Source organism: Drosophila rhopaloa, unplaced genomic scaffold, assembly GCF_018152115.1.
Source record: "Drosophila rhopaloa isolate 14029-0021.01 unplaced genomic scaffold, ASM1815211v1 contig_2, whole genome shotgun sequence".
Classification (NCBI taxonomy): Eukaryota; Metazoa; Arthropoda; class Insecta; order Diptera; family Drosophilidae; genus Drosophila; species Drosophila rhopaloa.
Window position 1 is genome coordinate 6,052,235 of NW_025335083.1, and position 16,477 is coordinate 6,068,711.

General features: G+C 37.2%; 3 protein-coding genes across 3 annotated transcripts; 1 reads left to right on the forward strand and 2 right to left on the reverse strand.

Moving 5' to 3' along the window:
* Positions 1 to 5,945: 5,945 nt before the first annotated feature.
* LOC108037266 lies at positions 5,946 to 6,256 on the reverse strand. Its single transcript, XM_017113797.1, is given in 3 exon segments — positions 5,946 to 6,057; positions 6,059 to 6,135; positions 6,230 to 6,256. Coding segments are annotated over 3 exon segments (216 nt in total).
* A 3,054-nt stretch (positions 6,257 to 9,310) lies between these two features.
* Positions 9,311 to 11,518, reverse strand: LOC108053370 (mitochondrial sodium/calcium exchanger protein). The gene is made up of 5 exons (XM_044460347.1): positions 11,451 to 11,518; positions 11,181 to 11,398; positions 10,519 to 11,125; positions 9,576 to 10,103; positions 9,311 to 9,523 (listed from the first exon to the last, which is right to left on the reverse strand). Exons 1-5 carry the CDS (start codon positions 11,475 to 11,477, stop codon positions 9,311 to 9,313), a joined length of 1,593 nt encoding a protein of 530 aa, XP_044316282.1. The 5' UTR covers positions 11,478 to 11,518.
* A 1,443-nt stretch (positions 11,519 to 12,961) lies between these two features.
* Positions 12,962 to 14,711, forward strand: LOC108037268. The gene is made up of 2 exons (XM_017113800.2): positions 12,962 to 13,421; positions 14,036 to 14,711. Exons 1-2 carry the CDS (start codon positions 13,004 to 13,006, stop codon positions 14,665 to 14,667), a joined length of 1,050 nt encoding a protein of 349 aa, XP_016969289.2. The 5' UTR covers positions 12,962 to 13,003; the 3' UTR covers positions 14,668 to 14,711.
* The last annotated feature ends 1,766 nt before the right edge of the window (positions 14,712 to 16,477 follow it).

A 16,477-nucleotide genomic window follows, 5' to 3' on the forward strand; every position in this document is an offset into this window, starting at 1 on the left:
AGATTATAATGTACGCATTGCTTAATTTGAATGGTGCGTGCTGGGCCTCCTGCCATCTTTGAAATGCTGTCAGAGACGCTAAATGAAATTAAAGACTGCCTCCCCTTTTCTCACTCCGCTTTTTGGTCGCAGATAACAGGGCACTCATGTTTTAAAATTTAAGCGAAAATAACGAAATTAGCATAAATAAGCGTCGCTAATAGGATTTCCTTTGTAATTATCAAATTGCCAGGCGGGCAAAAAAGTCACAAGCAATAAATAAAAACTGTAAAATAAATTAAAGAATCACCCCGGCATTAAGCATTCTTTTGTGGTGAAACGTGAAAAAGTGCGCGAATTTACACACATGTTGGCACCTGTTTTTCGTTTGTTGATTTCTGTTTTGACGCCTGCGCTTGTTTTGTGGGTAATTTATTGCCTTCCTCGCCAAAATCGATTTCGCATTATTCGCGTACATCAATGCACTGGCTAATTTGCTTAAAAGCATAATTAACACGGCTCACGCAGACAGACACAATGCGCCCCATTTTATGGGTGCACGTGAGTCGTAAAAAACCGGCAACACGCGAGGTGCAAAAGACACGGCAAAAACATGCACAAAAAAAACAGCTGTAAATCAGCGCACAGAGCAGGCAATGCCAATAACAAAGGTCCACGCCACACCTCGTATACGTAATGAATATTTTGTATGTTTTGTTCGCCTGTTTTGTGGCTTTTGCGCTATTTTTGAGCGCGGTAAAAAAAACTATCACTTGGGATGATATTTTCCAAGAGAATGCATAAACAAACGATAAGTGAAAGTGTAAAATATATATACAGCATTTTTAATGAATGTAATTTTAACTTAACAAGCTTTAAATTAAACTGGAGTGACAAGAACGAAACAGAATGACTGTTTAAAATTCAATTTATAATTTGTCTTTAATAAATTTTACACATTTTCCCCAAATACAAGTAGCTGCTTGAATACACAATTCTTTATATGGGCCAAAATGTCTGTGGAACCATCTGCCACAATGCTATTAAACAGATGGGAACGCAACTCAGTTTAAATCATTGTTTAAAATAATTGTAATATAATAATAATTTTAGTACTCTAAAATAATTATTTAATAAATAGTTTTAAGGTAGCAAATGCAACCAATTGTGACTAGCGCCATTAATAAATGTTCAAAACTTGTCGCGCTGGGATAATAAATAAAATAAATAATATTAAAAAAATGTACATTCAAAAATCAGAAATAGATAACCATAAGATAATACTTATTTTTGGAGTAGAACATTTAAAAAATTTAATAACAATTAAATTAAATTGATTTAAGCATTAGTAATTAAACTAAAGTGTTAAGAATTAACAGGATAATTAAAGTTATAGTTAGCCAAAATTGGTGTTTGATTATCTTTCAGTCCCTTCTCAATAATAAACACTAAATTGCTAATTAAAAACTTGACGTAATAATGTTCAGTTGCAAGCATTTTCGGGTCATCAAATTCTCTGTCACAGAAACTTAATGTGGTCCCCTCTTCAAAACAGCTTAGTATATTAAATAAAGGACGTCATTTTTCTAATTTCATTTGTGACTTGTTGGCTCAAAATGGTTTCACGTCTTTACTTCAATGCTTTGCGGGCCAATTAAAAGCGATTAGTTTCATATTGCGCGCCATTTATATTATTTTTATTATTGCTCAATGCGAGTTCTGTGTTTCGAATGGCTAAAAGTACGAAAACCTTTTTGAATTCTGTGGTAATTAATTAGCCTGCCCATTCAAATTGCCCAGCGGTCCCAGGCACTCACTTTTCACGGGACTGGAAAAGCTTTTCGGCAATGCACGTAAGCGTTTACCTATAATTTTATGACTTTATGTGGCGGGGCCAGGGGCGGGAAATAGCGGGTGGACTTGGTGTTGCCTGTAAACAAAGTTTTTGTTGGGGCCAAAAACTTTTCTAATTATAATCTACATAACTTAAATTTGCAAATGAGACGCGAGGGCAAAGGCACAAAAGTTTACCGCTGCCAAGGCATGTGAAATTAAATTATGTCGGTGTCTACGCCATGTGTGTTTGTGTAAAACAAAAACAGCTGTTCAGAAAAAAAAAATGTAAATACGCAGACACACATTTATATTTAAGAGTCAAAAGCAATGCAACCAACGAAATTCAAAATTGAAAACATCTACAGTTGAAATGGCAGCCTTTGTACAATTTTTTTGATTGCTTCATTTAAATACACATACTCATACTTAGGGAAATGTACTTTGGAGGCATTTCCTTGGATTCGAAAAGTGGCTACCAACTTTCTGCGTTTATCTTGAAAAATCATCTAATCTTAGCTAGACTTCATATTTTTCTCAACGCTAAGCTGGCTGCCATCTAAATGTCTATGGCTTTTGTGTACTGTTCTGAAAAAGAAAAACTCTAAAAATGATAAAACATTTTACCAGAAAACTAAAACCTTTCTTGAAAATATGAATAATAAATATAATTGTTATATAAATAACAAATATTCACCATTTATTTATTTTAAGAATTGTAAAATCAATTCATATAATTTTTTAGCTATGGTTAATTTTTGATAAGCTTAATTAATTTGAATTTGTCTTTATTAGTTCCTAAATTATATAGTTGCAAATATGCCTGTTGAATTGTTATTAAATAGATTCCATTTCAATTTATGTATATTCTAATAAGTGATATCCATTTTAGTATTTTCATACTTAAAAACAGTATGCCAGCTATCCAGTATTCGCCTTGGTGATCCTTTGAAAACTTGCACACAATTTATAGTCTGAATTTAATATTGATATAACTTGTAAATTATGATTGCTTTCCCATCTTTACCAAAGATTCCAATTTTTTTTTTGAGAAATTGGTTTTAAAAACACAATTACCGAGCCGCACGAGGTATGTGTGTGTGGTTGAAAGCTATTGGCTTCCTTCTTACCAAACACCCTTGGGCATATTTTAGAGGCTCATGTGACAAATTGCGGCAGCACGTGTATCGCATGCTCATTTCTGGAATATGCCAGGTCCTGTTCCCGCTGATACGAGTATCTCTTAGTTGCGCACACGCTGACAAATCCAATTCATTCTCCGCCGCCTTACGTGGCGTATACGTAATGGGCCAGCAACTAAAGGTAATGTGATGGGTGCTACGCTACCTGCCATCCACTCTGATTTCGTGTTTATGCATGTACACTCCTCAAATTGGCTCCCACTTCAATCATTTCCAGCTGCCTCGTTATTTTTTTTAGTTTTCCATTTGCTTGTTTCGCCGGCGGTCCATCAAGTGGAAGGCAATCGAAAATTGGCGCTTCGCAACAAAATGCTCAATGTTCAGCAAGAAATGGCCGGACTTCACTTGGCCGGAATGATATTGTTGCACCGACATGGACATGGGCATGGGCATCTGCATCGGCATCGGCATCGGCATGGGCATCATCCAGCAACTGGCAACAATTACGCGCCGCCTTAATTGCCACATACACACACTCGCTAACAGGAGGATGTTGGAAACACGCCAACAATAACAACACAATTGGGCAGACAGGGGCGGATCGGGCTGGGCATCGGACCTGAAATCAAAATCATTGGTGTAAAAATAAACTAATTGAAGAAAAATTTCATTTGCAGCACCGGCAGCAAGAGCAGCAGAAACGGCAGAAAAAGCAGGAACAGAGCCACTCGACGCACCGCATCTTGTTGCATTTGACCCGGGGTCAAGTTGCAGGCAGGCCAGGCCACGGCACACATGCCGGGCCACATCCTCGCGCCGGAACAGGAGACTCCCGAGAAGGGGACAGTGGACACTGGACAGTGGACAGTGGACACGGGCACGGGACACGGACACCGGGGAGTCCGGTGCGACGTGTGCTTATTTATCAGTTGAACCAATCCCCGCAACCGCACAGTGGCTATATGGAATTATCCCATGGCAACAGCGCTTTTTGCCAAATGCAATTGTGATAATTTTAATCAGTTTAATGAGGAATTAGGGTCTCTTTTCATCATAATATTTACGAAAGTCAAAATGTGTTAAAAAGTTCAACCACATTTACATTACATTATCGGAGTTGACGTCTTTAAATTATTTATATGGGCAAAATTACTTTTTTTAAATATGCAGACTTTAAGTTATGATAAGTTTTTTTTATAGATATTCTAAGATGTACTCGCCCAGCTCAAAAAAAAAGTTTAGTAGTCAAGTAAAATATTTCTTATAATTTTAAAAGGCAATATGTTTCTGCCTAGGAGCAATAAAAGCATTGCCCATTTTATCAACAGATATAAGAAATTATAAATTTAACAAGAATCTTAGTTAAAATCAAGATAGATCTCAAAACAAATATGCCCACTTGCAATTCTATAGGCCCAGGTAACAAAAACGATGAGACGCTATTTAGCATGTTATGTTCTTGTTAGCAAGGGCTAAAAATATTATAATTTGTTTGTTTTTTTTTAAATAAACCTTCGCTTCTTAGACAGCACTAGAATCTTCTATCTAGGTCTCAATACTCTAGCTCTTATAGTTTATCGATAGTTTATTGGGCAGATAGAAGGCAAAACAGACGGACTTGGCAAAATGGACTTGATGGATGATAGTGATCAAAAATGTTTATACTCTTAAGGTTCGATAACTTATCTTTCCACCTGTTACATACATTGCAACGATTGGAGTTCTAATATATAATTAGCATTTCTTAATATTATACTGTTGCAGCTATTACTTTTGTTTTGGTCCACTGTGCAGGTAGGAAGGTCCCTTAATGCCTGGCGCACTTCGGTGTACTGTCCTTGTCTGGGTAATATTTTCAGGGAGTTGCCTGCCGCCCGGCTAACTATCGGAATGAATGCATGAAAAACTACGAAACGGTAATGTGCAGTTGCCACGCAGCAGTGGACCAACGACAGCAGCAACAGCAGCAGCAGATGTTGCTGATGGAGCCGCCCTGAGTTGTATGCTACACTTTTTGCACAACACATTCGATGGCATTCGTGCGATAGTGTGAGTGGGCGAGGGCGTGGCACATATCCTTGACTGTTTATTTGCCGCTGCCTACTAGCTGCCAGCGGCTTACGCGTTTCCAATTCTGTTGCAAAAGCCGATGTTGCTGTTGCTCCCAGCGTTGTTGTTGCCGTTGTTGCCGTTGCTGCCGTGCAGTTGCCAGCAGCAACAGTTGCGTGTAGATAGATGGACAGCCATCTGGCTGACCGTAGATATTGCAGCTTGTTTGCGTGCGCACAAGCAACAAAAGCGGCAAAAAATATATATGAAACACACTCAGGCTTCGCCGAATGGTTTTTCAAATTTTTCACCTAATTGGCAGCCAGCCGATTGTTTTTCAAGTGTGAATTCATCGTGCGAATTACAGTTATTATTGATACGAATCAATGGTCTATATTGGCTTCATTTTTAATGAGTGTATTCAAGGGTCTTCTGGGGAAATCATTCAATAGCAAAGTTACGAAATTGATAGTCGATTCCGTGCTAAAATATAAATTCATAATAAAGTACTGGTTTTCATAAAATCGAATAGCAAAAAATCTAAATCTTTTGTTTAATAAAGTAAATTTTTCCACAATGTTTATTCCTAACAGGATTCTATTATTATTTAATTAATAATTTGATTGAATATGTTTGTCAGTAGTAGTAATATTACTATGTTTGAGTTGTATTTTAAAATAAATAAATAGATACATATTCTTAAAAGAAAGTAATATTTTAGATTACTTGAAGCACCTATTATCTAAGACACCCATAATTTTAAATATAAATTAATTTATCACTTTAATTTTAATGGATGTGGGAGGCAAAGCATCCCTAGATTATTAGGTAATTTGAAGCCAGAAGGCTTAAGCTTTAGATTTTAGAAAATACTTTCCAGACACTTAATCCACCAAAATTTAAAATTGAATTCTTTTCTACACTTTTTGACCTAGTCACAAATCAAATCTGTGATTCTTACGTTGGATAAGAAAGAGGAGCCACTCCCTCGTCTGAACTAATTTCTTTCACGCTGCGGTCTGAGTTATGGAGCTTAAATTGGGCAGCCCCCATCCCCTGGCGGCGACCAAGAACCACAAAATTTGCATCTCACCCAGACTTCGTACCGCCCCACCGTCCCAGTCCATCTAGTCTATTTCGTTTCGCTTCTGGAAGTGTGGAGGCATCTACATAAATGTGGCTTTTCATTAAAATCTAAAAGCATAAATCTAAAAAGTGAAACCAACAATGCCCGAGCAGACACAGGCGGACATCTGCGGTGTGCACCACCCCTGCTCCTCGTGATTCCACAGGATCTGTGGGCTGACTGCTTTATGCCTTTCTTCCTTCCTGTCTGAATCTGTGTGTGTGTGTTGCTGTATCTGTGTGTGGGTTTGTCGGGGTGTGCGTCGCAAAAACTAATTGAATTTTGAAATTCAAGTCGAAATTAAAAAATTACGAACAGCCGGCCGCATTTGGCAATCGCTGGCCGAAATAAACTGTAAAACGGAAATGTATTCGGCAGGTGGAAATTGAAACTGATTGAATTGTAAAGTGAAGCATAAAATGCTTTTGCCTGCGTTGTTTTTGTTTACAGCCGCTGGCACGCCCACCATCCACCGCCCACCGCCCACCGATTTTCCCCAGTTGTTTTTGTTTTTGTATAATTTATGGTTTTCGATTTTAATTTGCGCACTTAGGCGCGTATTTTATGGGAGCTTTCTTCATTTTTTTTTTGCATATTTCGACGCGCCTTCTGTGTTTTGTCACAACAAAATGTGGGAATGATTTAGAACGAGAGTTGATTAAGGAATTTAAATTGGTGAAAATAAAAATGATTTTCGAGTTCTAAATTTATACCGCAACATAATATTTAAATATTATAAAGCAGAAGGAATACACTTTTTAATTATATATCCCTTTGAGATTTACTTAAACAAAAGAAGTGAACCCTTCCAAAATACATCCTAAAATAAGTTTTATTAAAAATACATTTATTTCAGTTAATTTTTAGTAATATTTCATTAATATAAATAAAAAAAGACTTTCAAACTTCAGTTGGTTTCCAACTTACCTACAAATGGATATCTGCCCTCGCTGGAAACTCTAAGACATATGCATTATGATTAGCGACCGTAATTGAAGTTTAACTGCGCGTGTAATAAAAGCGATTTTTGGCCATTTGCAACGCATTAAAACCATAAATAATACAAGGCGACTGTGTGAAAATAAAGACACGCGATATGTTGTGTTTTCGAAGGGCTTCGCCCATTTCGCAAAAGAAATCCGAAAGCATTTCTCAAAACAGGAGAAAATACGGCACAATTTTTGATGAGTTGAGGATTTGGGGCACGCGAAATGGGCGCGAGAAAATGTGCGAAATGCGATATTGTAGCAAGGCATTAAGAACGTGCTGGCATTACCAAACCTAGACCGACTTATATGCGTTTGTATGGAGGTGGCGGGAAATGTGGATGTGCTGTAGACCGCAAACAAACGACGGCGACTTATTCATTGCGCTTGCCATTAAGGTGGCTCTCGCTGCCATTTGGCCATGCCCACTGCCACTGCCACTGCCTTTTTCCACCCCCTCCCTCCGCCAGGGTGATATATAACACGCTCATAATTGGTCATAAATCTGACAAATGTAATTTGTCATCACTCAAGCAGCTAGGAAACCGGGGCCAGCATCACCGCAATCTTTCTCAGCACCAAAAAAAGGACAAAGGTATTTTCCGACTTACAGATACCTAGTGTTTTTTCAACGAAATGCCATCCTTGAGAGCATTCCATACCATTAATATATTTTTCAGGGCTTCATTTTATATTATCAAAAGTATCGTGAATCATACAATGCCATCAAATGATTACTATTCTATTTTTCGTAGTTTTTTGTATAAAATAAAATTTGTTGAATTTTTTTGCTAAAAGCAGTTCAGGGTTTTATATGTACCATATGGATACATCATATTTATTATTATATATATTATTATTTTTTAAAAATATAATCCTCTCGGATGACAATATTTGAAATGATTTGATAGTTATTTAAGGATTATCCCCATAAAAACATACATTTAATTTAATTAAAATTTTAAGTAAAATAAAAAGAAAGCTGTTGTCAACTTTTATTGTCTTATATATTATATTTAAGTATTCTGGATATTCATGTTAAATTTAACCTTTTTTTAAAACATATACACACTTTTATTAGAATAAGAGATTGTAAATTAAATTACAGTCATAGCTGAAAAATATAATATTTCAAAGGTTTTAAGCAAAATATATGCCTTAGCGTACTTTACACTTTTTAAACTTTCAAAAGCTTTAATCCACATCTAAAATTGTTTTAATATTTATTATTTTTTTGTGTATAATACACCCACACCGAGCCGTATATCCTTTGAACTTCCTGGAATGGGAATAACCCTGATTCCTTTGGCTTTTCCCCAATCCCCACAGTTCCTGCTTTTGGCCCAGTTGGTCGACTTGGTCATGCGACGAGTATACTGAAGTGCCAAAATGAAAAAGGTGCTTGACACAAAATGTCAGCTGGATATTTTTTATTACACAATCACAACATACACCCACACGTACGCACACACACACACACTCGGACACCTTCGAATATGCCCAGAAGCCGACTGTGTTTTTGTTTTAGTTTCCGCTCGACACCCACACATAGACAAACAATATTTTCGGGCAGTCCGCACATAAGCCACAAAGTAGTTACTTTTTATGCTCTCGACTCGCACACACTCATAATCGGACTTGGGCCCCGATTCTGATTGTTTTCCCCAACGCTCACTTGAGCTCGTAAATATTTTACAAGTTTGGCCCGGTCCCCACTCCCGGAACTAACTGAAGCTCTTGTAGATGACATACGACGCTTTTTTGGGGCTCGTTGAGTTCGAGACCGGTCCAACATCTACATTTCGTTATAAATGACTTTCAAAGGGCCTAAACGTTGTAAATGGAGTAAGTGCGTGTTTCTGGTCAGAGCATCGTCATGAACATTAAGTTTAAATGGGCGGCAGCAATCAATAGGCCATGATAATTTATGACGATTAATTCACAAAAGTTGAGAAAGTTGTCTAAAAATATGACTTAATATCAAACTTTCAGTTTTTAGTAGAGGTGGAAAATCAAGTAAATATAATTGTAAATTGTTTGCAATATTGATAAGAAAATACAGCGTTATAAAAAAGGGGTTCAGTAGCACACTTTTAGGCAGCATTATAATATTTAAGCAAACAAATGTATTAATAATAATTATAATAATATTAATAATTATTCACCAGTAAATCTTAAAATTCAATTTCTAAACTTCAGTTATTTAAATGATGAAGAGTGGCGAGGGGAAGCATCCAACCGTAGTGCATCATCCATTGGAGAGTCACATAAATAACCGTCAATATCAGGAGGTAGAAAAACAGGGAAATGCGAAACTCATAGCCACTCATTGCGATGTGAAGCAGACTGGTGGACACGATGAGAAAAATGAAATAAATGCCTGTCTCCGTTGTGGCCGTGGTGATTTTCTGGAGACGAAAATAAATCAGTTTACCAAAACCAAATTAATAATATAATTACCCAGCAATTGGTGTTGTAGCATCCCTGGTAGTACAGGAGGGGAAATGCCAAGAAGACCGCATAGGTTACCATGCTCATCACGACTCCGAAGGTGGCATCCCACATCTTCATCTGCTGCAAACACCTGACCACAATAGCCTCGCTGAACATTTCACCGAATCCAAAGTACAACAAGGCCGTGACATCGGGCATCAGATCGAAATGTATGCTTATATACTGCCAGGTGATGTTGTCTATCTCACGACTGAGAAAACTCATGGCAACTGAGCTGATGATCAGCCCCAGAAAAGTAAAGATCCAAACATTATCGGGTCGCCTCAAGGAGTGGGTGGACATGAAGGTCAGGATGCTGAGAGTCCAGCAAACCATGAGCAACATAATCCATCTGACAGCCATGAAGCCATGGGGAAGTCCAATAAATGGCAGGACGATCAGACAGAGGCAGCTTGTATATTTGGTCCACCCAACCAAATAGCGGTCTTTGGATATGACAGGGACAAAATTAGATATTATAAAATAGATGGGCATCTGTAAAAGAAATTATGTTTTAAAGTCAAATAACATATAACAAATTAAACAGTTAAACTTAAAGATTTTTAAATTATTATATCCGGGGATCGGTATATATATGTATTGAATATATATTTTAAGTACTTTAACGATTTGTATATACCTTGAGAAAAAACATATTTAGGTATTTATATAAACATTTATTTTTAAAATTTAAATTTGCCTGATACCAGAAAATTATTTATTTTATTACTTATAAATGTTAATTTGATAATTACCTTTAATTCAAAAAAGGAGTTATGTTGGTTATAAATAAATAAGTGTCGGTAGTTACCAGATACTAGATGTATCTATGTAGAAAATTCTTGCACCTATCCCAAAACTAATTAATAGATTGAATGATATGACTTAATTGAATGATTTGGTTACCCACCATTAATATCCTATATATCACATGCGAGTCCTTCATGTTTTTGTATCCATTCACCGTCTTTAACCAAAGTTCACGTCTGGAAAACACTCTTTGCTTCTGGTATTTGCCTAAGACTTCATCCCCGCTATCCATATCCCAAAATAAGTTTGATCTTGGGTTTGCTTTCCGGGCACTTTGTTGAAATGTAGCGTACGACACGACCAGGACTACCAATAAAACGATCACAAAGGTGTAGAGAAACACAGTCACCCGAAATGTGAGCAAATATGAATCTGTATACTCTGGATCAATATGGTATGATTTCTTGGTAACGACAAACAGGTAGCCCAATCCGATCAAAATGAATGTCATGCAGGACCAGAGGGTGACTCCATCAGCTCGATATCCTTGCATGCAGATAACCATAACGCCCATCACAAAGTATCTCATAATGTCTCCCACCATTTTCGAAAAATGCAAGGGGCTCATGTTAAATTTCGGAAAATAACATACCCCACAGAAACTGTTATAGTAGGATACAAAAAAACTTGGACCAAAGAATAGAAAACTGAATCCGAACATTGTCAAGGGTGCAAATTCAATGAGCGTCACTAAATTAGGAACGAAGCTGCAAGAAATCATCAACAAAATATGAATGAAATGTCATATTTTAAATTACCTACAAATATTTTGTCACCATGAATAGCAGACTAAATTGTATCACCAATATAACAGCACTTATGACGCCATATGCTACCATTTTGTGCAGATTGAATTCGCAGAAGAAAATCTCTAAGTAGTTAATAAGGTGCACAAACGATCCACAACTGAATGTACTCTTTGCAAGATCACAAGTCTGATTGGCAAGTCGAAAAGATTCATGTGGCAGTGAACAGCGTTTCTGGAAAAAAAACATTAAATTATTCTGAAATTTTCACCTCTTGAGTACTTGCCACTATTGAGAGGTTTACGAACGACATAATTAATTAGTTAATTTTTGATAATTCGTATTTTATTTGAACACGTTTGCTAAGGTGTCTGAGCTGCAGCTAAAATTTGTTATTATCGTCTTCCCTTTTTAAATATTTGCAAATTGAATTTGGTATTATTTTTAACAAGAAAGGAACCAAACTTAGGCTAGTCAAAGCTTATACATATACCCTTGCAGCTGTTACAAAAATTAAATATTCTATATTTCGATGACGTTGCTTAAAAACAATAAAGATAGGTCAAATTTCCTATCAATTTTTCGATCATTTCTATTTTTTGAAATTACCCAAAAATATTATATCTCTTTTTTAATCTTAAGTTACAATTTTATTTATCTTTTTTCCCGATTGTTTATACATATTTAAATATATTTCTATAACTAAATACATTTAAAATAGATAATTAATACTTTGAAAATATATGTCATTAAATTATTTTTTTACCAAAATACATTTAAAATTATATTTTTAAATTAAAATCTATTAACTAATATTTATACGGAATGGGAATAGATTTGTATGAATAGTACCAGATTTCAATTCAAAGCCTGCAGTCAAGCTTAGATTGGCTCAGTAAATTATTTTTAGTGAATTTATAACTAAAGAAACTGAACTACTAAGTTTTCCAACAAAATAATGGATTCCAATGGCCTCACGGCGTCAAGGTGCAGATGCAAATGCACTGCCTTCGAAATGGGTCATCATAGGGTTCATGTGCGATCGCCGTCGTCATCGTCAACGTGACGATGCTCAAGTACGCGGCACATCTCTCCACAGTCGTTATTTATCTTTTGTGATTGCCCGGCCCCAACAGCTAAAGATTCGAATTCCTGCCGTAATGAAACTTGATGCGACACATTTGGCAAATTGCCGTCGCATCAACGGCAGGCATCAACATCGCCCGAGAACATGATATTCAGCTTTTCGGGCTCCAAGAGAAAATCCGAGAAGTTTTCGAGCTCGTCTCAATTAGCGCCAATTGAATTATTACACGGCGGCACTCATTCAATTTTCAGCTATAGGGGAACAGGCGCACTTCTGATATTCGAGTGCGACATGAGTGCGGATTCGACTGGATAAAGGAATCACGCAATCACCCTACCTCAGTAAAACTTTATCGGAGTTCGTTATTCTTTAAAATTTAATAAAAGTAAGATCTACTTTTAAAAATTATTGAATAAGGCGAAATTTCCTGCAATTGGGTTAAAAATGCCTTATTCAGAAAATGTAATATTGTCTCAAACAAGTTCTCAGCATTTTTAAGTAGTTGGATTAAGAATGTTTGTTGTATGCGTACTTGGCATAAAAATTCTTACCTACCGTACGATTTGTAGCATTCGTTCTTAATTTGTCAACAAATTATCTGATTTAGAGATATGCCCTCCCATCGAATCGTAGCGCATCGTGCCACACATTGCCACTTTCCTCGGATAAACGCGTCGCAGTTGTGCCGCCTGTCACCAGTTCGTCCGCACCACGCGATCAGTTGGGATCAGTTGAGATTCGACGCGATCAAGATGAGATCCTGGTACTTGGTACTCTGCCTGCTGCTAATCGCAGCATTCACATTTCAGCCCGCCGAAGCTCGGGGCGGAAGGGGGCGTGGCGGCGGCTCGTTCGGCGGCCTCTTCGGTGGATGGCGCAAGTACAAGAAGCCCTCCTCGTCGGGCGGTGCGCGGCGGGTGGTGAGCGGATCGCCGGTTCACACGGCCATGACGGTGCCGAAGCTACCGCCGCCGCCCCCTGCACCGCCGAAGCCGATGATGCCGCCCAAGCAACAGATCCCCAGCTATCCGCGCCAGCAAATGCCAGCGGGCTACGGATACGGGTCGCATCCTGGCCAGGGAAGCGGGACGTACTACGCCAATGCACAGGCCCTGCCCGCAGGAGCTGTCTACTACGCCCAACCACCTGTGGGAATGAACAGGGGACTGGGTGAGTACCAGGGGCAAAGTAGCATTAGATTGCAGTATATATAGATCACAAACCTACATAAATAGTTCACTCTGAACAAATTGAATTTTTAAAAAATATAAACAGACTGTGTGCTGAAAATAGAACTTATGATTCTTATGGCTATATCCTCAATGAAACTTACATACATAACATACATATTAACATCCGTCTTCTGGCTAAACGAATTACCTAAGTCTATGTCATATTTTTCTAGCAATTGATATACATATATAAAGTACCAAAAAATAATATTCAGACCACATTAAATGGTAAAATTTATATCAATAATTATATTCTTCTTATTATAATAATTAACAGACTCAGACATAATTACATGAATACTTTTAAAAAATATGTTGGTCAAAAATAGAGCTTAATATGCCAATAAATCATTACATTAATTTCTTATTTATGTTAGCTTGGAAGCAGAAGATTGCTTTTATTCGTATAAAAAAACATACTTAAAATGAACCAGTCATGGAAATTAAAGATTATCATCTTTTGAAGTCAAGCACCATCAGTGAAATACTGTGTCCATATGCACCGAACCAGTTCGAAATTTTAAAGTGTCCCTTATGTTTTTGTAATTTCAGGAACGGGTGATTTCCTCACCGGAATGCTGGCGGGGCACATGATGAACAACCTGCTGTTTGGCCACCGACATCATGTGTACCACAGAAATCAGGAGGGAGGACCGTCACCTCAGGGAAATGGTCGCCAGATCATCATCGTCAATAATGGTCAACAGGAGGGAGTTTTGCAGAACGAAACCACTATTTCGGGGGAAGCCTCCGCTGTGGTGCCCCCCGAAAATCCACTCACTGAGGAGGAGGAGGAGGAGCCGGAGGAGGGGCTGGGCGAGGGGGAAAGTGAACCCGTTTCTAGTGAGGAATCCCCAGAATTTGAGGCAACTTCTCAACCCTATCCAGATGGTGGCATAATTTGCTTCCCCATCACTTTGAACGAAACAGATCCCCAAAACTCAGAGGTGATGCGAGAAGTGGAGCGGGTGGTTTGCTTCCCAGCACCGCCCAACAATCCGGACCAATTCCAACCCACCGCAACCACTGAGCCACCCATTGTTGCCGGCGATATTGTTGGTGGTGCAGAGGATGGGTCGCACGGTGGTGCAGGTGACGAGGTCAGCAATGCCAATGCCGGTGCCCCTATCGAGGTGGCCAACTTTGTAGCAGCAAGAGCCGCACAAGTCGAATTGGACTCCTAAGATTTTAGCTAAGTGAAATAAAGTTAAATAAACATAATAACTTATTTGCAACTTCAATTTATATTTTCTGGTAAAACACACATGTGTGTTTAGAACTAAAACAATAATGATGGTAGCACTGACAAGCAAATGGAAAATGCTAAACTTTTTAGCCTCTTGTAAAAGAACATCTTTCCAATTCATAATAACAATTTTTTAAAGAAAAACTATGTTATGACATTAAGGATAACTTATTTTAAGGCATATAGTATAGAAACCAAAAATGAAATTAATTTGTGACGTTGTGTCAATTTTGGCATCTAATAAAATGTATTAAATTTACCCTTAGGTGAAATTACATTATTTTATGAAAAAAAGAATTTATTTTCGCTTACAAATGAATGACTTTTTACAATTACAAGGTAATTAAATACCGTTTGTTTTTCTATGTGAGCCGTTTCAACAAAACGCTTGGAAACACAAATACGGCAATACAAAAAATTCGTCAAAGATTTATTCTAATTAAAATAATGGAAGAAAATTAATGATAACAATGGTTCCGTATGTGTTAGAAGCTTAAATACGTGAATGAACCTATTATATACTTAAGTGTCGAAATCATTTCTAAGAAAGATTAGCAGAAATCACCAAAGTCATTTGGCATTGAACGTACCTATTAAAACAGAAATCACAATAACTTAAGCCCCTTGTATTATATTTAGTTATTTCACCGAAGATAAGATTTCAGGTGATTTTCAGTAAATATTATCAATTTTTTTTTTTTACATATACATATTTGTGCTTGTGGAACTGACGTATATGTTAACAGTAGCTTTTAACCAAATTAAAAACAATATTTCAACCATAATCACGCAAAAGTGACGCAAAACATAAGACTATGAATAGAACCCACGTCACTGACGCCCCAGTGCACCGTCCTAATGTTAACCTTTTATTAGAAGACTTGTCTATGTAAAAGCACACTTAACAACACACTGGAAATAACTTTACACTTAGTATATCATATTATTTAATAGGTTTACATTTTTTGTTTAACAGGTCGAAGTGTATACCAGGTCAAGCTTACCATATAAAACAAAAAAGTATATTCACCACGATTTACTTGACATTTTGACTCTACAACCTCATAAAAACATTAAATTATAAAACCCTACTCTTTATTATTTAAAATATCGAAAGAAAAATGTATGTTCGCAGATCCAGTTTTAAAACTCAGCTGATTGGCGAAATATCACATGACAGCATTGTTTTCGAAGTATTATGCGAATATCTCGATGGTTTTCCCTTCTAAGAGCCCTTGAGTTAACTATTCCTACAGTTTTCTTATATCTTTTTGAACAATCATCAATTTTTGGTATAACTGCAAAGGTATTACAATTTTAACTTGCCGAAGTTAGTTTTCAATCTCATTTTAGTTGTAACTTTTTTATTCTTCTGTTTATTTAGCTCGAATTTTAAACATAAGATCGCAGTGATAATTAGGTCAATAAGTTTAAGTACAAAGATGGGGAGAGTGGGTAAATATATTTAAAAAAGCTTAGACCAACATCGCAACTATAATTAAAGTGGCTTATGATGTAACGTGTAACGTTCGACTGAAGTGCTGTGTTATAAAGGATTCCACTGATCTGTATTGGAGGGGCACCCTATAGGGTCCGGCACTAGCTCGTCGGCTTGGGGGGTGGAGGTCTTGCTCGTACAGATCGGCCACTGTCTACGCATTACTATTATTAAATCTAGAATTGAGCGAGCTTGCGACAAAAATAAGAAAGCTAGTTGACTAAACCGGAAGAAAAAGATTTATAAATTC

Bases quoted from the DNA above. Each gene is read 5' to 3' on its own strand.
- LOC108053370 (XM_044460347.1), bottom strand. From the start codon at position 11,477: ATGTCGTTCGTAAACCTCTCAATAGTG. The intron at 10,104-10,518 runs GTGGGTAACCAA...TTTCTTTTACAG, and splicing joins TGATATATAGGATATTAATG to ATGCCCATCTATTTTATAAT. The intron at 9,524-9,575 runs GTAATTATATTA...TTTCGTCTCCAG, and splicing joins GCTACAACACCAATTGCTGG to AAAATCACCACGGCCACAAC.
- LOC108037268 (XM_017113800.2), top strand. From the start codon at position 13,004: ATGAGATCCTGGTACTTGGTACTCTGCCTGCTGCTAATCGCAGCATTC. The intron at 13,422-14,035 runs GTGAGTACCAGG...TTGTAATTTCAG, and splicing joins GGGAATGAACAGGGGACTGG to GAACGGGTGATTTCCTCACC.